The 26,179-nt window shown below is 35.3% G+C and overlaps 1 protein-coding gene across 7 annotated transcripts in view; it reads left to right on the top strand.

The window, feature by feature from the left end:
• Positions 1–26,179, top strand: part of BRWD3 (bromodomain and WD repeat domain containing 3) — a 219,229-nt gene that overhangs the window by 86,487 nt on the left and 106,563 nt on the right. For all 7 annotated transcript variants that reach the window (XM_042975142.1, XM_042975143.1, XM_042975144.1 and 4 more), the window contains 3 exons: positions 21,124–21,164; positions 23,856–23,960; positions 25,065–25,218. In XM_042975142.1, coding sequence (XP_042831076.1) covers positions 21,124–21,164; positions 23,856–23,960; positions 25,065–25,218 — 300 coding nt within the window. The remainder of the gene's footprint in view (positions 1–21,123; positions 21,165–23,855; positions 23,961–25,064; positions 25,219–26,179) is intronic.

The raw sequence follows: 26,179 nt of genomic DNA, 5'->3' as shown, positions 1-26,179 counted from the left end.
TTATGACTATTATTTTCAATTCATTTTCTGTTACATTGCTTAAATCGTTTTTGATCAGTTTGTTAGCTGTTGCTAGTTCCTGGAGTTTCTTTTGAGAATTCTTCCATTTCATCATTTTGGCTAGTTTCTGTCTCTTATGAGTTTTAAAAGCTTGTTATGTGCTCTGCACCTGCGAGCACTGCTATATTAAAGGAGGGTCAAACACTGTCCAGGTCCTGGCCCTTCAAAGGTGTTTTTTCAGAGATTGTTACTTGCTCTCTGTTTTTGTGACTTTGGTTATTTTATTCCCCTACTCATAGTGATATTTTGGACCCTCCACCAGGTGTACTTTGATTTGTTTCCTGGAGTAGCCCTATCTTTTTTCCAGCTTTCCCATTTTCTTCCTAGTAGATTCAGTCTCTTTTCCTCCCAGATTCTGTTGTTCAAAGTCCTTTGGCTTCTGCACTTCTGTTTGAGAGACGCACGAAGTATGTATCCCCCTACTTCTCTGCCATGTCGTCCCCTATTTTATTGATCACTGTAACTTTGTAATGTTACATGGCATCCAGAAATGTGATGCCTCCAGCTTTGTTTCTTTTTCAAAATTGGTTTCGTTAAATGAGGTTTTTTGTTGTTCCATAAAAATTTTACGATTGTTCTAATTCTGTGATAAAAGCTTATAGTATTTTGATAGAGAATGTCTGAACTGTGTAGCTTACTTTGCATAGTATAGACCTTTTAGCAATATTTGTTCTTCCAATCCCTGATCATGGAATGTCTTCCATTTCTTTGTGTCTTCTTCAGTTTCTTTCATTAGTGTTTTATAGTTTTCAGAGTCCAGGTCTTTCACCTCTTTGGTTAGGTTTATTCTTAGGTATCTTCTTATTTCTGGTACAATTGTAAGTTGTATTGATTTCTTAATTTCTCTTTCTGCTGCTTTACCATAATGTATATAAATTGCATGATATTTCTCCATCCCCTCACTTTTATTTTGCGGGTGTTGTTTGTTCTAAAATCAGTCTCCTGTAGGAAGCACATAAATGGGTCTTGTTTTTTTACCCAATTAGTTACCTTATATCTTTTGATTAAACTTTTTAGGCCATTTGTATTCAAAGTATTTATTGATAGATATGTGTTTATTGTTATTTTATTATTTGTTTTGTAGATGTTTCTGAAAAATTTTTCTGATCCTTTCTTGTTTTTCTCTTTTCATGTCTTCCTGATTTTCAATAATGATATATTCTGGATTTCTTCGTTTTTATTTTTGGTATATGTTTTTAGTGGTTTTTGGTATATTGTTACCAGAAATTTTGTGTATAACCTCTTTTGTATATAGGAGTCTATATGGTCTTTTACGTTTGGACCCATTCCTTTTTTCTCTACTCCCCATATTTAATGTGTATGTTGTTATAATCTATATCCTTTTCTCCTGTGAGATACTTGACTGATTTTTTTAACTAAAATATTCATTTTTACTGCTTCTGTGTTTCTTACCTTTATATTGTCACTTTTTGTTTCTCCTTTTCACTCAAAGAGTCCCCTTAAATATTTCTAGCAGGGCTGTTTTAGTGTTCATGAATTCCTTTATTTTTTTGCTGTTGTCTTAGAAACTATATCTCATATTCTAAATCATAGCCTTGCTGGATAGACTATTCATGCCTATAGATTTTTCCCATTCAGCATTTTGGCATACAACGTCACTCCCTTCTGGCTTGCATAAGTTCCATTTAAAAAGCTCCTGCTAGCATTATGGGTTTTGCCTTTTAAGGTACTGTCTTCTTTTGTCTTGCCGCTTTTAAGATTTTGTTTTTATCACTATATTTTGCACATTTAATATCAATATGTGTTGGCCTATTATTGTTCACTTTGATGGGGGTTCTCTGTGCTTCCTGCATCTGTATATCTGTTTCCTTCTCCAGATTAGGGAAGTTTTCAGCTATTATTTCTTCAAATAAATTTTCTGCCTCCTTTTCTCCCTTTTCTTGTTTTGGGACTCTTATAATATGAATGTTATTAAATTTGATGGAGTCACTGAGATCACCAAAGTCTGTTCTCATTTTGCATAATTCTTTTTTCTCTCCTGTTCAGTGTGAGTACTTTCTATAACTCTGTCTTCTAGATCATTAACTTGTTCCTCTGGTTCTTCCATTATTCTCTTGTTTCCATCAAGCATGTTTCTCATTTTGTTTATTGACCCCTTTATCTCTGCTATGTTATTCTTTATCCCTGTGTTAAGGGTCTCACTCATGTCTTACACTCCTTTCTTAATTCCAGTGAATGTCCTTATGATCATTGCTTTAAATTCTGTATTAGGCATGTTATTTATATCTGTTTCACTTAGATACCTGTCTATGGCCTTGTCTGTTCTTTCATTTGGTATATATTTCTCTCATTTTGTCTGTCTCTCTGCATCTGCTTTTATATGTTAAAAAATTCAGCTATGTCTTCTGCTCTTGGAAGTAGTGCCTTTATGAAGAAGAGCTCTTAGAGTGCCCTGAAGTGCAGTGTCCCATTTTCCTGAACCTGGCCTTCAGCAGAGTAACCTGTGTGTGTTGCTTGTGTTCTGCAGTTGTGTCTGAGTCACATTTCTAGTAAATGTGTAAATCTAGTAAATCTAGTAAATGTGGTATAAAATGAGCTTATGGTTCTCCTACTCTACCCCCTTTCCCGGTAGACATCCATAATGAACAGATTTAAAATCAACATTAAAAATAACATGTGAGGGGTAATAAAGATTTATAGGTTTAGAATACATTTAAATATCAGATAGTATTAACTTAAAATAGGTTGATGTATATATAGGATATTAAATGTTAACCTCATGTAATACAAAACAGAAATCTATAGTAAAACAAAATATAATGAGAAAGGAATAATGCTAAGGAAATCACCAAACCACAAAGGAAAAATCCAAGAAAAAAAGAAAGGAACAGAGAAGAAGTAAAAAGAAAATATTAAAGAATATATCAATAGATACATTCCTATCTATAATTGCTATAAATGTAAATGGACTAAATTGTCCAATCAAAGATATAGACTAGATAAGTTGATTTTTTTTTAAAAAAGCAAGGTTCATTAATATGTTGCGTGTGCAATCACTGCAGATCTAAAAACATGAAGAAACTGAAAATGGAAGTATAGAAAAAGGTACTGCAGATCTAAGAACATGAATAAACTGAAAGTGAAAGTGTAGAAAAAGGTATTCCATGCAAATGGAAAAGAATGCCCGTCTTTTGTGTGTTGGGAGGTTTTTGATTACTGATTCAATCTCTTTCCTGGTTTTTAATATGTTTATGTTTTCTGTTTCTTCTGTTTCAGTTTTTGATAGTTTATATGTTTCTAGTAATTTATACATTTCTTCCAGCTTGTCCAATTTGTTGGTATATAGTTTTTCATAATAGTTTCTTAAAATTACATGTATTTCTGTGGTATTAGTTGCTATTTCCCCTCTCTCATTTGTGATTTTATTTATTTAGGTTCTTTCATTTATTTTTGATAAGTCTGGCTAGAAGTTTATTAATGATATTAATTTTTTCAAAGAAGTATCTCCTGGTAATTATATTAATTTTTTCAAAGAGTTATCTCCTGGTTTCATTGATCTGTTTTGTTTTGTTTTGTTTTTTAGTTTCTATATCAATTATTTCTGCTCTAATGTCTATTATTTCCTTCCTTTTGCTGATTTTAGGCTTCCACTTACTCTTTTTCTAAATCAATTAGGTGTAAGGGTAGGTTGTTTATGTGAGATTTTTCTTGATTCTTGAGGTAGGCCTTTTAATTTTAGGACCACTTTTTTTTACTACATGCCAAAAAACTCCTGAAAACCAAAGTCTAGAACCAGATGGCTTCGCCGGCAAATTCTACCATACATGTAAAGAAGAGTTAATACGTATTCTTAACTATTTAAAAAAATAGAAAAGGAAGGGAAATTTCCAAATTTGATTCTGTAAGGCCAACATTACCCTGATACCAAATCCGGATAATGACTTCACTAAAAAAGAGAACTATAGGCCAATATCCCTGATCAACATGAATGCAAAAATTCTTGATAAAATACTAGCAAACCAAATTCAACAATACATTGAAAGAATCATTCACCACATTGAAATGGGATTTATATCTGGGTTGCAAGCATGGTTCAGTATTCACAAATCAATCAATGTGATACACCACATTAATAAAGGAAAGGTTAGGAAACATATCATCCTTTCAATTGATACAGAAAAAGCACTTGATAAAATACATACAGCACTCATTCATGTTAAAAACCCTCAACAAAGTAGGTTTAGAGGGAATATACCTAAGCATAATAAAGGCCATCTATAAAAGACCCACAGCTGATATCATTGTTAGTGTGGAAAAGTTGAGAGCTTTTTCTCTATGTTCAGGAACAAGATAAGGATGTCCACTCTCATCACTGTTATTTAACATAGTATTGCAAGTCCTAGCCACAGCAATCAGATAACAGAAAGAAATGAATGGCATTCAAATCAGCAGCAAAGAAGTAAAATTTTCACTATTTGCAGATGCCATGATACTCTATATAGAAAACCTAAAAGACTCTACCAAAAAACTGCTAGAACTGATAAATAAATTCAGTAATGTTGCAGACTCCAAAATCAACATACAGAAATATGTTGCATTTCTATACACCAGTAATGAAGCAGCAGAAAGAGAACTTAAGAAATCAATCTCATTTTCATTTGCACCAGATATAATAAGATACCTAGGAATAATCGTAACCAAACACATGAAAGGTGGTTATTCTGTAAAGTATAAAACACCGATGAAAGAAATTGAAGAAGACACAAAGAAATTGGAAGGCATTCTATGCTCATGGGTTAGAATAACAAATACTGTTAAAATGTGTATGCAACCAAAAGCAGTATACACATTTCATACAATGCCATGAAAATACCAACTGCCCTTTACACAGAACTAGAACAAACAATCCTAAAATTTGTATGAAACCACAAAAAAACCTTGGATAGCCTAAGCAATCTTGAAAAAGAAATGAAAAGCTGGAAGCATCACAATTCTGGACTTCACATTATATTACAAAGCTATAGTGATCAAAACAGTATGGTACTGGCACAAAAATAGACACATGGGTCAATGGAACAAAATAGAAAACCCAGGAATGAACCCACAGATATATAGTCAACTAATCTTCAACAAAGCAAGAAAGAACGTCCAATGGGAAGAAGACAGTTTCTTCAATAAATAGTGTTGATATAACTGGACCATTTTCTTAAACCAAAAACAAAAATAAATTCAAAATGGATTCAAGACCTAAATGTGAGACCTGAAACCATAAAAATCGTAGAGGATTATACAGCCATTAACATCTTTGTCTTCAGCCATAGCACTTTCTTACAAGATATGTCCCCTGAGGCAAAGGAAACCAAAGTAAAATAAATTTGGGGGACTTCATCAAAATAAAATTCTGCACAGTGAAGGAAACCATCAACAAAACTAAAAGGCAGCCTACGGAATGGGAGAATATATTTGCAAATGACATATCTGAAAAAGGTTTGGTATTGTAAATATATAAAGAAGTTATAAAACTCACTGCTCAAAAAGACATGAATAGACACTTCTCCAAAGAAGACATCCAGATGGTCAACCAACACATGAAAAAATGCTCAACATCACTTATCATCAGGGAAATCCAAATCAAAACCACAATGAAATACCACCTCACACCTGTCAGAATGGCTAACATTAGTAACTCAGGCAACAACAGATGTTGGTGAGGATGCAGAGAAAGAGGATCTCTTTTGCACTGCTGGTGGGAATGCAAACTGGTTCAGCCACTCTGGAAAACAGTATGGAGGTTCCTCGAAAAATTAAAAATAGAAGTACCCTATGACCCAGCAGTTGCAGTACTAGGTATTTATCCAAGGAATACAGGTGTACTGTTTCGAAGTGGCACATGCACCCCAATATTTATAACAGCACTATCCACAATATCCAAAGTGTGGAAAGAGCCCAAATGTCCATCGATGGATGAATGGATAAAGAAGATGTGGTACATATGTATATGCAATGGAGTATTACTTGGCAGTCAAAAAGAATGAAATCTTCCTATTTGCAACTACATGTATGGAACTAGAGGGTATTATGGTAAGCGAAATCATTCAGTCAGAGAAAGACAAATATCATATGACTTCACTCATATGAGGACTTTAAGACACAAAACAGATGAACACAAAGGGAAGCAAAAATAATATAAAAACAGGGAGGAGGATGAAACATAAGAGACTCTTAAATATGGAGAACAAACAGAGGGTTACTGGAGGGGTTTTGGGAGGGGGGATGGGCTAAATGGGTAAGGGACATTAAGGAATCTACTCCTGAAATCATTGTTGCACTATATGCTAACTAACTTGGATGTAAACTTAAAAAATTAAATTAAATTAAAAGAAAAAACCTCTATTCACAATAAATGAATTATCCAATTAAAAAATGGACAGAAGACATGAATATATCTTTTTTCAAAGAAGACATGCAAATGGCCTATAGATACATGAAAAGATGGTCAAAATTACTCATCATCACAAAATTAAAACTACAATGAGATATCACCTCACACTTGTTTGAATTACTAAAATCAACAATATAAGAAATAACAGGTGTTGGCCAGAATGTGGAGAAAGGGAAACCCTCTTGCCCTGTTGGTGGGAATGTAAACTGGTGCAGCTGCTCTGGAAAGCAGTATGGAGGTTCCTCAAAAAGTCAAAAATTGAACTACCCTATGATCTAGCTATTGTATTGCTTGGTATTTACTGAAAAAGTACAAAAATACTAATTAAAATGGATACATGTGTTTTGATGTTTGTTGCAGAATAATGTACAATAGCCAAACTATGGAAACAGCCCAAGTGTCCATTGACTACTGAATGGACAGAAGATGTGGTATATATGGTGTTTTGTGTGTGTGTGTGTGTGTGTGTTTGTGTAATGGAATATTACTTAGCCATAAAAAAAGATGAAATCTTGCCATTTGTAACAATGTGGTTGGAGCTGGAGAATACTATGCTAAGTGAGAAAAGTCAGAAAAAGATAAATAGCATATGACTTCACTCATATGTGGGATTTAAGAAGCAAAACAAATCAGCCAAGGGGAAAAGAAAGAGAGGTAACTGAAGAAACACTCTTAACAATAAGCAACAGACTCATGGTTAACAGAGGGGAGGTTGGTGTAGGATGGCTTATGTTGTTGATGGGGATTATGGACTTCCCTTGTGATAAGCACAGGGTGTTGTATGAATGTGTTGAATGAGTATATTTAACACCTGAAACCAATATAACACTGAAAGTTAACTAGCTGGGATTAAATAAAAAACAGTAAAAATGAAATTTTTTAAGGAGAAAAAAACACTGGTGAAACTGTACACGTATTAGACAAAATAAACTTTCAAACAAAGATGGTAATAAAAGGTATAGAAAGGCATTACCAAATGGTAAAGGAAGGATAAGGAAAGATTGGTCTTAATGACACATTAGACCAGATGGACTTTATAGATATATAATGAATGTTCCATCTACAAGCACCAGAGTACACATGGAACATTGTCCAGTATAGATCATATTTAGGTCACAAAACAAATCTTAGTAATTCAAAAAGATTGAAATCATATCGACCATTTCTTTTTATCACAATAGTATAAAAATAGAAATCAATTACAGAAGGAAGACTGGAGAAATCACAGATATGTGGGTATTTAAAGAAGATGCTTCTGAACACTCATTGGATTGATTAGGATATCAAAGAAGTGAAAAAAAAATACCTGGAGACATGGAAATGGAAATATAACAGTCCAAACCATATAGGATGCAACAACACAGTTTTAAGAGTTAAGTTTAGGGGCGCCTGGGTAGCTCAGTCGGTTGAGCTTCCAACTTTGGCTCGGGTCATGATCTCACAGGTTGTGAGTTCGAGCCCCGCATCCGGCTCTGTGCTGACAGCTTAGAGCCTGGAGCCTGCTTCGAATTCTGTGTCTCCCTCTCTCTCTGCTCCTCCCCCGCTCATGCTCTGTCTCTCTCTCTTTCTCCTTCAAAAATAAATAAAAACATTTAAAATAAAAAAGTTAAGTTTAACTGAGAATAAACTGAGGGTTGATGGGGAGTGGGAGGGCAGGGAGGGTGGGTGATGGGCACTGAGGAGGGCACTTGTTGGCAGGAGCACTGGGTGTTGTATGGAAACCAATTTGACAATAAATTTCATATTAAAAAAAAGAAAATGAAGGAGTAAGGGAAAAAAAAGTTAAGTTTACGGTGATACAGACTTATATTGAGAAATAAGAGAAATCTGGAAGAATCAATCTTACTCTACACACAAAGGAACTAAAAAAAGAAAAACAAAGCCTAATTTAATACAAGGAAGGAAGACCAGAGCAGAAATAAATGAAATAGAGACTGACAGTAGAAAAGATCAATAAAAGTAAGAGGTAGTTCTTTGAAATAATTAAGTTGACAAACATTTAGCTAGACTCATCAAGAAAAAATGAGAGTGGACTCAAATTGATAAAGTCAGAAACAAAGGATAAGTTCCAACTGATACCACAGAAACACAAAGGATCATAAAAGACTACTATAATTATATGCCTACAAATTGGATCACCTAGAAGAAATGGATAAATTCCTAAGATGTACAGTTTTCCAAGACTGAATGATGGAGAAATAAAAAAGATCAGTGTAGATGGAATTCAAGGACCAGATGGCTTCACTGGTGAATACTGTAAAACATTCAAAGATTTAATCACCATCCTCAGACTCCACATAAAATTAAAGCAGGAATGCTTCCAAACTAATTTTACAAGGTCAGTCTCTGATAGCAAAACCAGACAAGAATGCCAAAAATGAGGAAATTACAGGACAATATCCCTGATGTATAGAGATACAAAAACCTTTAACAAAATATTAGCAACATGAATTCAGCAATGCATTCAAAGGATCATACACCATGATCAGGTGTATGCAAGGGATGCAAGAATGATTCAATATCTGCAAATCAATCAACATGATATGCCACATTAGCAAAATGAAGGATAAAAGTTATATTATCCTCTCAATAGATGCAGAAAAAATATTTGAAAACATTCCACATTCATTTATGATAAAATCTCAAAGTGGGATAGAGAGAATGTATCTGAATATAATAAAGGTGATACGTGACTAACCCACAGCTAACATCATACTTAGTGGTGATAAAGGTGAAAGCTTTTCTCTAAGATCAGGAACAAGATAAGGGTACCCATTCTTGTCACCTTATTCAACATAGTAATGGAAGTCCTAGCCACAGCAATTAGCCATGTAAAAGAACTAAAAGGCATCCAGATTGGAAAGGAAGAAGCAAAAACTATAATTATTTGCAGATAACATAATACTATATATAGAAAACTCTATAAAGATTCTACTAAAAAACTGTTAGAATTCATAAATGCATTCAGTAATGTTGCAGGATAGAAAACCAGTATACAGAAATCTATTGTGTTTGTATACACTGAGAAACTATCAGAAAATATACTGAGAAAACATCCCCATTTACAATTGCATCAAAAGGATGAAATACCTAGGAATAAATTTATGTAAAGAAAGGAAAATCTGCACACTGAAATACAGAACTGATGAAAGAAATTGAAGAAGAGAAATAAATGGAAAGATATTCCATGCTTATAGATGGAAAGAATTAATATTATTTTAGTGCTCCCTAAAGCAATCTAGAGATTACATGCAATCTCTATCAAATCCCAGCAGCATTTTTCACAGAACTGGATCAGATAATTCGAAAATTTGTAGGAACCACAAAAGACCACAAATAGCCAAAGCAAACTTGAGAAAGCAAAGCTGGAGGGCTCACACTTTTTGACTTCAAACTATACTATAAAGTTCTAGTAATCAAAACAGCATGGTATTGGCAGAAAAACAGACAAGTAGATCAATGGAACAGAATAAGGAGCCCAGAAATAAACCCGCAAATATATGATCAGTTAATTTACAACAAAGGAGCCAAGAATATAAAATGGGAAAAAAGTAGTCTCTTCAATAAATGATGTTGGGAAAACTGGACAGCCACATTCAAAAGAAGAAAACTCCGGACCACTATTTTATACCATACACAAAAATTAACTCATAAAGGAAGAGCTGAGTGTAGGACCTGAAATAAGAATTCCTAGAAGAAAACATAGGCAGTTGTCAGTTTGTAACCCTCTAAGGAGCCTATTGAGTGTAATCTGAAACTGGCCTCTGTACTCAGAGGAGCAGGAGAGAAAGAGCCAGGGCACTCCAGGTTGGTAGGTGTCAGTTTTAATAAGTAAAAGGAACTTTCACTTAAGGCTTGTCTTGGGTGGCAGCAAGACAAATGGATCTCCATGTCCGCCCACGAAATCTTAAAAGTTTATAAAGAGACATTACGTGGGTTCAGCCAAGTAATCTGTGCAGGTGTTCCCGACACCACATCATTATCTCAAGGCTTTGCCCTTGGAGCAGCTTCTGGTAGTGGAAAGGCAAGAAGAACCTGCATTTCAAGGGCAGAGTTTAGGAGCCTTTGATTGCCCTGGGGTCCAGCTCAGAGGTTAGCTGGTGGTCGCATCTCTTCTTTTCTTTTCTTCTCTTTTCTTCTCTTTTCTTTTCTTTTCTTTTCTTTTCTTTTCTTTTCTTTTCTTTTCTCTTCTCTTTTCTTTTCTTTAATACACACACATACACACACACATATATACATGTATATATACATGCATGTATATGTGTGTGTGTATATGAAATTTATTGTCAAATTGGTTTCCATACAACACCCAGTGCTCATCTCAACAGGTGCCCTCCTCAATGCCCATCACCCACTTTCCCCTCCCTCCCACCCCTCATCAAACCTCAGTTTATTCTGTTTTTAACAGTCTCTTATGGTTTGCCTCCTTCCCTCTCTGTAACTTTTTTTTCCCCCTTCCCCTCTCCCATGGTCTTCTGTTAAGTGTTTCAGGATCCACAGAAGAGTGAAACCATATGGTATCTTTCTCTGTATGACTTATTTCACTTAACATAATACTCTCCAGTCCCATCCACATTGGTATAAAAGGCCATATTTCATTCTTTCTCATTGCCAAGTAGTATTCCATTGTATATATAAACCACAACTTCTTTATCCATTCATCAGTTGATGGACATTTAGGCTCTTTCCATAATTTGGCTATTGTTGAGAGTGCTGCTATAAACATTGGGGTACAAGTGCCCCTATGCATCAGCATTCCTGTAGCCCTTGGGTAAATTCCTAGCAGTGCTATTACTGGGTCATAGGGTAGATCTGTTTTTAATTTTTTGAGGAACCTCCCACTGTTTTCCAGAGTGGCTGCACCAGTTTGCATTCCCACCAACAGTGCAAGAGGGTTCCCATTTCTCCACATCTTCGCCAGCATCTGTAGTCTCCTGAATTGTTCATTTTAGCCACTCTGACTGGCGTGATGTGAGATCTCAGTGTGGTTTTGATTTGTATTTCCCTGAGGAGGAGTGACGTTGAGCATCTTTTCATGTGCCTGTTGGCCATCTGGTTGTCTTCTTTGGAGAAGTGTCTATTCATGTCTTCTGCCCATTCCTTCACAGGATTATTTGTTTTTCAGGTGTGGAGTTTGCTGAGTTCTTTATAGATTTTGGATACTAGCCCTTTGTCCTATATGTCATTTGCAAATATCTTTTCTCAATCTGTCAGTTGCCTTTTAGTTTGTGGATTGTTTCCTTTGCAGTGCAGAAGCTTTTTATCTTCATGAGGTCCCAATAGTTTATTTTTGCTTTTAATTCCTTTGCCTTTGGAGATGTGTCAAGTAAGAAATTGCTGCGGCTGCAGTCAGAGAGGTTTTTTTTCCTGCTGTCTCCTCTAGGGTTTTGATGGTTTCCTGTCTCACATTCAGGTCCTTCATCCATTTTGACTTTATTTTTGTGAATGATGTAAGAAAACGGTCTAGTTTCATTCTTCTGAATGTTGCTGTCCAGTTCTCCCAGCACCATTTTTTAAAAAGATTGTCTATTTTTCCATTGAATATTCTTTAAAGCATTTGAAAAAAATCAGCATCTGTTCTTAATAAAAACCCTCGAGAAAGTCAGGATAAAAGGAACATACTTAAACATAATAAAATCCATTTATGAAAAGCCCACAGGTAATATCATCCTCAATAGGGAAAACTGAGAGCTTTCCCTCTGAGATCAGGAAAATGACAGGGATGTCCACTCTCACCACTGTTGTTTAACATAGTGTTGGAAGTCCTAGCATCAGCAGTCAGACACCAAAAGGAAATCAAAGACATCAAAATTGGCAGATGAAGTTAAGCTTTCACTTTTTGCAGGTGACATGATACTATACATGGAAAACCTGATAGACTCCACCAAAAGTCTACTAGAACTGATACATGAATTCAGCAAAGTCACAGGATACAAAATTAATGTACAGAAATCAGTTGCATTCTTATACACTAATAATTAAGCAACAGAAAAACAAATAAAGAAACTGATCCCATTCACAATTGCACCAAGCATCATAAAATACCTAGGAATAAACCTAACCAAAGATGTAAAAGATCTGTATGCTGAAAACTATAGAAAGCTTATGAAGGAAATTGAAGAAGATGCAAAGAAATGGAAAAACATTCCCTGCTCATGGATTGGAAGAATAAATATTGTTAAAATGTCAATACTACCCAAAGCTGTCTACACATTCAGTATAATCCAAATCAAAATTGCACCAACATTCTTCTCGAAGCTAGAACAAATAATCTTAAAATTTGTATGGAACCACAAAAGGCCTCAAATAGCCAAAATAATTTTGCAGAAGAAGACCAAAGCAGGAGGCATCACAATCCCAGCCTTTAGCCTCTACTACAAAGCTGTAATCATCAAGACAGCATGGTATTGGCACAAAAACAGACACATAGACTGAAGGAATAGAATAGAGACTCCAGAATTGGACCCACAAAAGTATAGACAACTAATCTTTGACAAAGCAGGAAAGAATATCCAATGGTCACATCTTTCCAGTGTTCTTCCCCAATAGTCCATCTCTCTTGACCAGCTTTCACAATCTCATGTGCCCTCTTGTGCAATGGGCCTTAAGTGGTCAGTAGTGGGTTTTATTAGCATTGCAGCACCTCTTTGGTGGCTGGCTGGCTGCTTTGTAGCCTAATGCAACAGTTACAGTACAGGGACATATAAAGGAAACATAGATTAATACAATGATTTCAAAATCAGTGACAACTGTTTTTTTTATAAGAGCCCATGATCTTAGCCACTGACTGATTTATTAGGTATCCTAAGCTGGGAATTGGATTATTAGGGGCATTCACTTGTGTTTCATGTGATTTAATAAAGAAGATACATTAACAGATTCATTAGGTGTGAACATACAACATTATGTTTGGATAATGGCACAGATACCTCTTTGTGAGGCGTAATAATGTCTATTGCCATTTTTTTTTTTTGGACAGTAAAATAGTAAGGACAGGTTTTATTGTTATGATTGAATGCTTGCTGAGTGAATTTATTAAGGGCTTCACATTTGCTGTAATGCCTTCTAAGCCACTGGAGGGAACAAAGACAGTGGCAAAATGGGTAGATCAGTGGAAAAACTGAACATTTCTTCTGACTTTGAGAAGAGGGAAGTTAGCACCTTTAGAAACTTGACTTGGTTGTATATACCATTGTCCTAGACTCTGGGTCTGGTGTTCTCTCTTGTCCAGCAGGAGAGCGGGATGCAGGGTTAAAAATGTGAGAGAGGCTAACATCCGGGAGGAGACAAGAGCCCTGATTTTTATTAGGATCAGAAGGCTTACTGGCATGATGGGTGTGCACAGAGAGACAATGAAACCGTGAACATTAACTCATGGCTGTGGGGAGAAGGGGGTTTTAGAGATATGCGGTGTTAGGGGTTTGGGTCAATACAAAACAAGATTCTGGTGCTGGGTGGAAGGTTGTTTACAGCAAACATGAGGCTGGACCTAAACTGGCCTAGGGAACAAGAAAGAGCTAAACTGGCCTAGGGGACAAGAAAGATAGAGCATGCTATCTCAGTGTCAACAAGGCACCCTTTTTTGCTAATTAGCTCTGCTCTGAGCAACTTAGCCCCACTGTGGTCTGTAGCTCTATTTACCTGTTTACCTAATTTGGTCCTTCCTTCCTGTGAAAGCAGCTTTCTGCTATTGTCCTATACCTTTGTCCTATAGTGGGGGCCTTTGCCATGTTTGTCAAATCTTATTTACCTAATCTTGTTTACCCAAACTTAGGTGTGTTCATCCTATGGCTTTTTAATTCTTTATGCCTTGTTAATCCATCAATGCAGACTCAGGAAATTCCTAAGCTTATTCCTCACATACCATAAATGTTGGACAGGGGAAGCAGTTCTGTCAGGTGTAAAGAGCTGAACTGGGGTCAGGATATGCCATTATCAGGACCCCCATTTACTCCCTTCTTTCAGTGGTGCATGTTTCGTTTCAGTTATAGTGTATTTTAACAGCTCTGGCATGTAGCAGGACAAGAGGATGTTAGTAGAAGTTGAGTAATTCTTCACCCCAGGGTGTGAAGTAAGTCACCTATCTCATAGGACATTGCATTGTAAATTCTGGTAGATAATTTATTTTCCAGGAATGCTGGGGCTTGGTGTTTTCCACAGCATAGTGTGTTGATCCACTGTGAGATTTGGGGCAATGGCTGTTTCCCGAAGCTTCTATATCTTTACATATCAGGTGCCTAGGCAGGGATCTCTAGTCTGATATGTGGGGCAATAGGCCCTACTGGTTGGTCACTTAAATATTTTAAAGCCTAGGACAGTATTTTAGATTGGTTGGTCAGGGTGGTCTTGCCTGTTAAGTATCTAATTTGCTGTTTTAATATTCCATTTTCCTTTCTACCAACCCTGCTGTTTGTTGGTTATAGGGAAGATGGAACCTTTGTTTAATGTCATATTTTATTGTTCAGTCTTGCACATCATGGCCTTTGAAATGTGACTTCTGATTGTTATGTGTTTGGTGAAGGTATTCATACATGGTACTCAATTTTTTTTTTTTTTATAATCTCCTAATCATGGCAGCCTGGTTTACATGGTGGCAGGGAAAAGCTTGGGTTAGGCCAGATGCAGTGTCTACATAAACCAAGGCATATTTACAACCCTCACTCAAAGGAGGGCAATATAGTCAATTTTCCAGTTTCTCACAGGTTGCGAACTCCGGTGGATGGCCCAAGTCTTTTGGCAGTTGCCTTGGGTTTGTTTGGAACACACAACATGCTCTTCTTTCTTTAACCAAGTCACTGGACTCTGAGGATAGTCTCTGGCATCCTTGACAGTATGCTATCATACTTGGGCATTTTGGGAGCCACTCTTTTTATGTACCCAATCTGCTATCACTACTGAAAAGGTCAGTAGCTAAGGCTTAATCCCGAGCTGGGGCATCAGCTTCTTGATTGCCAAGGGGTGTCTGTGTCTTAAGAGCTAGGGCATGAAAAACAGTGAGAATCACTTCAGGCTCTTGCAGATGGACCCAAATGTCATTTTATATATATCTTGACCCCACAAGGACTTTTTAATGGTCATCTGCCCCTCAGCTTCCCATTGTTCAGGCCTTAAATTTAATCCCTGTAGAATAGCCTAATTAACAGTACAAAGGGCTAATTGCCAGGGCTCATGAGTGATCAGCAGCCAAGACCACTCTGAGCTAAGTGCACTGGCTGCTGTCCTGACTGCTATGTGAGAGGCTTTACCTGGAGGAGCACTGTGTACATTGCTAGGAGCTACTGCTCTATAGGGTATATTGGGGCTTTACCCACTTCTGGAGCTGGAACCAAAATCCCAGGGCCATCCTCCCCTTTTGTTATCTCTGCCATCGTTTGGAGTCATGGACATATCTAACTCAAATGGTAGTGCTGCGTAGGAGATGTCCAGGGTTTTAATCTGTTTTATTAGTATTTTTGCCTTCTCAAGAGGCAGCTTGCTGCTGTGGTCCCCAGCCCCATATGTGTTCATTCTTTACTAGGCAGCATAAGGAATGGGGAGTACTATGCCAGGTGCAGATTAAATGTCTTCCAAACCCCCAAAATCCCCATGAAGGATTACACCTCTTTTACATTCTTAGGGGTTGGTTAGGCTTGCACCTTTTCAGTTACAGATTTATATGGGTCTTAGCTGACCAGATAACACCCAAAACTTTATGGCAGTGTCTGGGCCTTAAATTTTCTTCGGGTTCATTGCCCATCTTCTTCCTCACAGATGTTCCTGAGCAAAGCCTGCAGGTGTCCTGCAGCAGAGGTAAATCTTTACATGTTAACATGATATTATCAATGTAATGGACCCATTTTGCTGATGGGAGAAGGAAAACAGCAATAGGTCCCCAGCTACCACCATCCTATGACATACTTTGTGGCTATGCATGTAGCCTTGGGGGAACACTTGAAAGGTTCATTATTATCTCCAAAATGAAGGTTTAATCTTAGTTATCAGAAACCTGTCAAAGTCTTTTCCATGAGTTTTCTTGAAGATGAAGCACTTTTGTAGGAACATTTTTTGCAAAGCATCAGAGCAAAACAGCAACTACAAATGACAGAAGACTTAAAAATGGCATTTGGTTTGATGAGAGTTCATCATAATGCAGTTGACGAGAGAACTATAGCAGTCTGTGTTATTTTTTTCTGGCAGTGTTTTGGTTATCTCCAGGGGTATTGATGTTTCAAAGACATGATAAGATTTATAAACTTCAAGGGACAAGGAAAGATGTTAAGTTTTTTCCTAGGAGTTTTGGGGCAATTACTATTTAAGATTAGGGGTGAGATGGTATGGGACATTTTATCTGTTTCCTCACCAATTACCACAACATCCTCTTCTTCATTTTCATCATTTTCTCCAAGTTTCCACCTCTTAGCATCCTAATCAGGCTCTGTTGTAAGTTCTCATATCTTAACACATGGCAGCTTGCACCCTCCTTGCTTTGCAAAAAGCACACTAAAGTATTTAATTTATTATTCTGCTCTTCCATCTTGTCTGCCAGCCCCAGAGCTAGCAGAGTGGTGGACACTTGTATGTCCATTTCTAACCTCAGCTCTACTAACTTTCTAACTTGAGCTTCAGCCTTTAGTTGGGCATCGGTAGCTAGCTGAACTACTCACAGTAGAGACCCACTGTGGCAACCACGTGTTTCCCTTCTCTGCCTCAATGTGGTATGTGCATTTCCTCCAACAAGAACATTACACTGGGTGGCATTTTCTGGGTATCCCCATACTCACGCAGTAGTCCACAAGTATCTACCATATAGGCACCTTCCTCCCACAGAAGTTGATGGCTGATTTGGTATATTTACTGCAGATGCCTCATTCCCAAGGCCCATTTCTTTGGTCTCCTGTCTGGCTTGCCAATTGCCAGTTCATAACCTTCTTGGGAGCTTCTTGGATTTAATCTGAAACTGGCCCATATAACCCAGAGGGCAGAGAAAGACCAAAGAAAGAGGTAGGCCACTCTAGGTTGGTAGGTGGCAATTTTAATAAGCAAACAAAATTTACACATGAGGCTTGTCTTGGGTGGCAGCAAGACAAATGGATCTTTGTGCCTGCCCGCCAAATCTTAAAAGTTTATAAAGAAGCCTTAACTGTGTTCACTCAAGTATACTGTGCAGATGTTCTCAATACCACATCATCGTCTCAAGGCTTTGTCCTTGGAATAGCCTCTGGGAGTGGGAACCCATATTCCAAGGATATGGAAGAAGGTGAGGACTCTCCAATCGCCTGGGGTCCAGCTCACAGGTCAACTGGCATTCACATCTTTTTGATGACTTTCCCACATTGATAAGGTCCTTGGCATTTGTCTTAGTGAATTTTTTTGTAAATCTGGGTCTATAGGGAAGGGAGACAAAAGCAAAAATAAGCAAATAGGACTACATCTTATAAAGCTACTGCACAGTGAAGGAAAACATTAGTAAAACAAAAAGGCAACCCACTAAATGGGAAAAGATATTTATAAATTATACATCCACTAAGGGGTTAATATCAAAAATATATAAAGAAGTCATATAACTCAACAATAAAAAATCAACCCAAATAAAAACTGGGCAGAGGAACTAAATAAACATTTTTTCTAAAGAAGACATATATATGGCCAACAATCACATGAAAACATGTTCAACATCACTAATTATCAGGTAAATGCAAATGAAAACTGCAATGAGATATCATCTCAAACCTAGTAGAATGGGTGTTATCAGAAAGACAAACAATAATAAGTGTTGGAGAAGATGTGGAGGAAAGGGTACTCTCATACATTATTGGTGGGAATGTAAATTGGTGTAGCCACTATGGAAAGCAATATGGATATTTGTCAAAAAATTAAAAATAGAACTACCATATGATCTAAATAGTCCACTTCTGAGTATTTATTTAATTTTTTTTAATGTTTATTTAATTTTGAAAGAGAGAGAGAGACAGAGTGCAAACAGGGGAGGGGCAGAAAGAGAGGGAGACACAGAATCTGAAACAGACTCCAGGCTCTGAGCTGTAAGCGCAGAGCCCCATGTGGGGCTCGAACCCATGAACCACAAACAAGATCATGACCTGAGCCGAAGTTGGGCGCTTAACCGACTAAGCCACCCAGACGCCCCAGTTCTGAGTATTTATTGATGAATATAAAAACACTAATCAAGAAGATATATGCACCCCTATGTTCATTGCAGCATTATCTATAGTAGCCAGAAAGTGCAAACAACCTAAGTGTCCATCCATGGATGAATGGATAAAGATGTGTTGTACATGCACGCACACCCACACCACATACACACACACACTAGAATACCACTCAGCCACATATAAGGAAATCTTGCCATTTGCGACAAATGGATGGACCTTGAGGATATTATGCTAAGTTAAAAATCTGATGGAGTAAGGCAAATAACATGATTTCAGTATATGTGAATTCTAAAGTAACAAAACAAAGGAACAAACAAAACTAAACAAAAATAAACTCATAGATACAGAGTTTGGTGGTTACCAGAGGGAAAAGGGTGTTGGGGGATGGGTGACAGTGCTCAAATGTATGTTGATGGATGGTAACTAGATTTATGGTGGTGATCACTTTGTAGTATATATAAATATCAAGTTATAATATTGTACAGCTGAAACTTATATGATGCTATATGCCAATTTACACCAAAAAAATAAGCAAAAGACATATTAAGTATATCTTAGGAAAAATTAATTTACTAATTTAGCCTTTCGATTTTAGTATGATTGTTGCAGATTGCTATCAAAGACAACTGAAATCTAATCCTACTCAGTTATCAATAACAGCAGGGAACAGCTTTATCCGTGGGTGACAGCCATTGATGACTGGCACTTGTCCACTCAAGCTATTTCCACTTTCCTTTTCAGGAAGCTTGGAACCAGTACTGTTTTTTCATACACCTATGTATCTTTCATCTCTAACTCCTCTTTCTTTCATTACCTTTTTCTCTAGATAATTATTTCCTGTGGTATATGGGGATACTTGTTTTTCAGCTTACTGTGTATCTCATGTACCTCATTGTCAAAGCGATATAGTCAGCAATTGAAAGCACTCAGCTTTGCAATTCTTAAGGTTACTATTCTTAGTACTGTTGACTTTTCATTTGGAATAGTATTAGTGCACATCAATAAAACACGCACAATTTCCCTGAATGATGACTTTTAGGAAAAGATACTTTGTGAGTTACAAAATCAATCATGTTCCTGAAATTTGTAGTAAAAGAGACACTAGAAACCTTCTCCTTCAGCTTTTAGAAACAACCTCCTGATTTTGTCCCATCCCATAAACATAATTGAACAGTTACTTATAAACAGTTACTGAGCCAAAGTGAGCTCTTACCTTGCTGTAACTTACTCCTAGATGCTAAAGTCCTAGAATATTACTCAAATTATGAAAGAGAAAAACTTAAGAAATCCATAAAGATCACAATCTGAGACTATCCAGTGGGAGAAATACATTTGTACTAGAGTATACAAAGGAGGCATCTTTATAATTACCATCTAAGTAGGTTGTATATACAAATGCAGTCAGGTTTATTGGGAGCTGAGTGAGAAGGAGGTAGTAAAAACAATGGGCAAGAATTCACTGGGGATGAGATGAAGAAAAATTGATTATTAGAGTTTTGTGGAGTTTTTTTTTATAGCGGTCCAGCTAAGAGAAAGTCAGGAAATCTAAATTCTCCCTGTTGAAGTCAGTGGCTGTTGTTAGTCATTTTTTTTTTGAAGCCAGTGGCTGTTGTTGGTCATTGAAAATAAGATGTCCTTTCAGAACATCTAATACCAGTTATTGCAAAAGGCAGTGATATAAACAGAGATTTATCTGTTGTCAGATAAATACAGTGAAATCATAGAGCAGTATGAATCATGGCTACCTCTGAACATATGAAGACAAGTTTAATAATTTTTAAAAATTAAAAGTAATTAAATATAAAGACATTTAATATCTGAGCTTTTTATTAAAAATTCAAATGCAGTTAAGCCACTGAGGGGTTTGTGAAAATGTGCTCAACGTTTGAGGGTACATTTTAGCTTTACTATCAAGGAATAAAGAGAAGGAAAATGCACATTCTGGCTTACACTTTAATCTTCTCATCACTACAATACACATTATATCATAAAAGTATAACTTAGTCATTATAAAAGAAGACGCAAGCAGAAGTATATATAGTACCTACAGGCAGATGATTCCTTTGTAAAATAATTGAATGAACCATGTGAGAAACAGGAAATGGCTGATTTATTTTCTGAAATTAAAAAAAATTTAAGAGGGAGATTTAGTTAACTATTAAATCAGCTATTTTAAGGTGGAATTTTAGGTTAGTGTGCTGTCTTATTTTGGGAGACATAATAAACTAGTATCTATTCAAAATTGTCTCTTGAGATTATGATTTAGAAACAGCTTTTGCTTTTGTCTGGTTTGTCTCAAATTACTGCTAGTAAGTATTCCTCCTCAGTTAATGCATTGGTTTAGCCTTCATTAATTTTTTAAAAGAAAATTGGCTTTTTTTTCCCAAGAAAATCATAGCATTGAAAATTCTACTTCATGATGCTTTTGTATGTGAATTTGAAGGGGAGCATACTTTATTCATTTTACAAATAAATTAACTCTAACCAAAAATCTGTTGTTTTATGTCTTAGGACAAAGTTGTTGCTGTTCAGTTCTGTAACAATGGAGACAGGTAACTATGTAGTGCATATCTGTGTAAACAGAGTTTTGATATATTTTACCTCTATTCCTTCAGAAGTAGCACCCTCTGCTATAATAATTTATTTCTGTTTAGTTTCATAAGATGAAAACCCTTGTCTATTTTTGATGACATTGTTACCCCATCTCTTTTAAACAGCTGTCCAAGTAGTAGCCATACTTAATCAGTCCTTCCTTTCTGACTGGCTTCTTTTTTGTTTATTTTATTTTTTCCATTTCTGTTATCACTCACCTCAGTCAAGGATTCTATTATTTGACACATTACTTTCAGTTTTCTTCTCCTTTCTAAATATATCCTGTCCATTTCTGCCAGATCCACATTGCTCTGTTCAGAAATCTTTACTGTTTTCTCTTTGTCTGTAGAATAGAATTCAAATGTCTTAGCCTCAAATTCTGAACTTTCTATAACTTGACTTAGACCTTACATTCTTTACTCATTTACTATTCCCATATAAATATTTACATCTAGCCTAATTGACTTAACCATTGCTTCTGTTACATTCCACATCTATACCTGTATATTTCTGTCTGTCTTTGTCTATTCTCTCATTCATTTCTTTGCTTATGCTTTACTGCACACCATTCTTACCCAGAAATATCATCCCCTACTCCCCCTCACTCTTTCTCTTCGCTCCTACAGCCTCCCTCTCCCTTTCCCTATCCTTCACTCTATTTTTCTTCTCCCTCCAGTCCCTTTCTCTTCTTGCCTAAGTCCTATCTTCCTTTTAAGGTTCATGCTCTACCTGAAGCCTTTTCTGACTGCTCCAGATTTTAGCCATATGGTCTTCCTCTGAAAATCTGTATTACTTATTATCTCTACTACTTATATGATGCATATTTTCTGTGTCTGAAACTCAGAAATTATATACAGGTATTTGTACATGCTCTCAAATATTTGATACCAAAAATATGATTATCTTTTGCCCTAGTCTAAAAATTGACCTAGAATAGATTTAAAAATGTAACTACTTAACATAAATTTGTATCCATATATTTCTATAAGGACTGTATGTGGATGACCATGTTTTATTTTTATTTTATTTTTATTTTTTAATTTTTTGACCATGTTTTATTTGTAAATATTTTTTCAGACAGTGGGTGATTACTATGATGAATTTGTTCATCTTTATTAAATGTGAGAGTAAAATAATGATGGTCCACATAGAGTGAAGTTTATATTAGGAATGAAAAAAACCTTCAAATAATTTTTTGGGGTTGGCTTATTGCAGTATACTGAGTTATACATTTGAAGGTTTGTATAGCTATGATTCTTTCATGCTAGAGGAAACTGAAGTTTTTAATTCTTTGCCTTTTCCTTAAAGGACAAACATTATTTTATCTTTATTAGTTATGTGGACAATAAACAAAAGTTGTCCAATTTTATTTTAAAAATAATTAAAGATACAGTTTAGAATAAAAGTAACATTTTTTTCTTTCACAATGACAGGATAATGAAGAATGTTAGCACCCAATATTGCCAAGGGTTTAGGGAAAATGGGCACTCAGTCTCCCACAACTTTTGATGAGATTGTAAATTGTTAAAAAAATTTTTTCAGGGAAATAATTTGTCAAAAACTTTAAAAATGTTTCTACCATTTGATTCAGCAAAGATATGTATAAGATTGTATAAAATATGTATAGAGATATTCATTACAAGCTTATTTATTATGGTGACAAATGGAAGTAGTATAAATATTTATCATTAGGGACTGATTAAATTAAATTGATACATCCATATAGTTGAACTCTTATTAAAAGTGATGGTAGTTTTATATTTGTAAACCTATAAATGTGTCTATGAAATAACACTTAAGTTGGGGAAAAACATAAAATATTATATGTAGTACAATTCTGTTTCCTATGGGGGAAATATATGTGTTTATGTATGCCTGTAATAGAGTCTAGAAGAATAGAAATGAAAGTATGAACAATGATAGAATTATGGGTGTATGAATGAATATATTTTTGTAAGTTTCATTGAGATTTAATGCATATAACATAATTTCAGTGGTTTTTAGTGTATTCACAGGGTTGTATAACCTTTACCACCATCAATTTTAGAACATTTTTAGCACCCCCAAAATTCCCATACCCTTTAGTTATCATTCCCCAACCTCTTTACACCCCCACCCTTAACTCTGGGCAACCATTAATCCACTTCTTATCTTTATAGATTTTTCTATTCTGGAAATTTTATATAAGTTGAATTATACAATATGTAATCTTTGGTGACTGACTTCTTTGACTTAGCTTAATGTTTTCAAGATTCAACCATGTTGCAACATGTATCATTATTTCATTTATTTTTATTGCTGAATACTATTTGATTGTATGGATACCAGTTTGTTTATCTCTTTATTAGTTTACGGACATTTGGGTTGTTTCCACTTTTTGGCTTATGATGAATAATGCCATAGATATTCATGTACAAGTTTTTATGTGGACTTATGTGTCATTTCTCTTGGATTTTTACCTGGGAGTAGAATTGTTGAGTTATATGGTGACTGTGTTTATCATTTTGAGGAACTGCCAAATTGTTTTCCAAAGTGTATCATTTTCATTCCTGCTAGGAGTGTATGGGGATGAATATTACTTTCATAATTAGAAAAAAAGGATTTCTATTTTGGAAGAATATAATAAAGGTATTTTAACTGTTTCTTTGCAGTTTAAGATTTGTTAGTGGAAGTAGAGATGGAACAGCAAGAATTTGGCAATATCAGCAACAAGAATGGAAGAGTATAGTGCTAGATATGGCTACTAAAATGACTGGGTAAGATTGGATGTTAGATATTTCAGTAGTTCTCATATGGTTATAGTATCTGTTACATTAATGAATTATATCTAATAATGAAAATATCTTTTTAGATTAGTAAATAGTTAGGAGTTAACTGATGGACCTGAAATTTACATCTGTATTTAGTCTCTAAGTAAATTATCTTTTGCTGTTGATTGACAGACTAGATGATAGGAACATTGCTGAGTCATTCAAAATTCTGGTCCCTTGTAACCCAAAGATCTCTGCTCTACTAATGCCCAGAGTTATTTTCTGCCTTAATTTTCTATAGGTAATTTTTATATCTATCTATACTACTTTCTACTTTGAGGGTTGTCCCTATTAAATGTCAACATTTATTTATGTAATTAATATAAAAATTATTAATTAAATCATAAATTTAACTGTCTTACTGAGGATACCTTTATAATGTTTGATATGATTAGCATTCCCACTGGACATTATAAATACACTTAATCAGCATTCTGTTTAATCATCTTCCCTGTTGATTGGAAGATACATAATTACCTCTTTAGAACATTACAGTTTCTATATGGTATAACTCTGAAATTAACTGTCTTCCCATTAATAACAATATAGAACTGACATTGTAGTTATAGCCAGCTATTCATGTCATATTCAGTTAAATCAAAAGTTAATGAATTTTTTTGCTGCTTTTTAATAAGGCCTATTAGTTTCAAACATTTATTATTTAAGGTAATAAAATGTCCATTATATTTTTCTTCATATTTTCTGGTAGGCAACATGACTTTGTATTTCGTTTTTCAAGGAATTTGTAGATTTTTTTTCTAGTTTCACTTTTGTTTTGTCCTTGTGTAACTAACTACAATTTTTTTGTCATTTTGTGTCTTTTTTTCCCTAAAATAAGCTTTTTTTCCCCCTAAAATAAGCCTAAATATTGCCCTATTTAAATGCTTTTATTATTTTATTTTGTGAATACTTAAAAGTATTTTTAGGTTAGGATTTTTAAACTAAAATTTTGCAAGCTCCTGGAGAGATTTTTTTTTCATAATTTGCTATTTTAGATGTACCTTTGTTAATAATTTACAATGTATGAATATTGAAAATTATTTTACATAGGAATAATTTGCCATCTGGAGAAGACAAGGTCACTAAACTTAAAGTGACTATGGTAGCCTGGGATCGCTATGACACCACAGTTATTACTGCAGTGAACAATTTCCTTTTGAAAGTATGGAATTCTGTCACAGGGCAACTTCTTCATACTTTATCTGTAAGTATTCTTGGAATAATTAAAATGATCAAAAGGGCGTTATTCTAGAAGACAGGAAATTTAAGTTTTAGTTTACTTTCTGTGACTATCAGGGAAGCAATTATTTCAGCCACCTCTGCAAAATAAGGATGGCACATGGTATAGCTGCTAAAAGCAGATATAAAAACTTTTCAAGATCCTTTTGACGTCTTATAATTATTTTGTTAAATGCAGTCAAAGATACGTGAGTTATTTTGCCTTTAGTATGAGTTGGGATTTTTGTTGTTACTATTTTAGGGGTAGAGCCTACTTTATTTTGACAAGGGTATCCTTTATATTTTACCTTCAGGGTTTAGTTTATGCAAGAAGTAGAGGTAAGAGGAAGAAGTAGGAGGGAAAAGGTGGCTTTGCCTCTTTTAAAAAATGTATTTGTTGTTGTAAAAGGCTACAATATTTGTGACATGAAAAGTTGATGGGATTAATAGCAGAAATCACATGGGCAGGCTTGTTGGTTTATCGTGTACACTTCAGGTTAAATGCCACTTAAAAGCTTTTTTCCTATCTGCTTCAATTATCGGTTCATAAATACTTTAAGGACAAAGGCCAAGTGATTCCCATATGATGTACAAAGTAGTAAATGATAGGGACTAGAATCTAATTCTTGTGACTCACTTTGCTTTGTAGTATACCATGGTTATCATCTTTATTTGACTCCTATTTGAGATAATCTTATCTATTGTAAGGTAATAATATAATAATATTATCTATAATATTGTATATATCTGAGGTTTCTAAAGAATTTGTTTAATTTAGGGAGGATTTCCATATGACTCCAAATTCTCTTTTCTAAATAAAACCCTAAAACTGTGTCAGTGGAGTTTTAGATTCTTTTTTTTTTAATGTTTAACCAATTCTTTACCCCTTTTGCTTTTCCCTATTCCCTGATACAAGTTTCTGTTAATATGTGTAGAAAAATGTATAT

The sequence above is a fragment of the Panthera tigris genome, chromosome X, assembly GCF_018350195.1.
Source record: "Panthera tigris isolate Pti1 chromosome X, P.tigris_Pti1_mat1.1, whole genome shotgun sequence".
In the NCBI taxonomy this organism is placed as follows: Eukaryota; Metazoa; Chordata; class Mammalia; order Carnivora; family Felidae; genus Panthera; species Panthera tigris.
The sequence above is the reverse complement of the archived record's forward strand: the minus strand, read 5'-3'. Positions and strand labels throughout refer to the sequence as shown.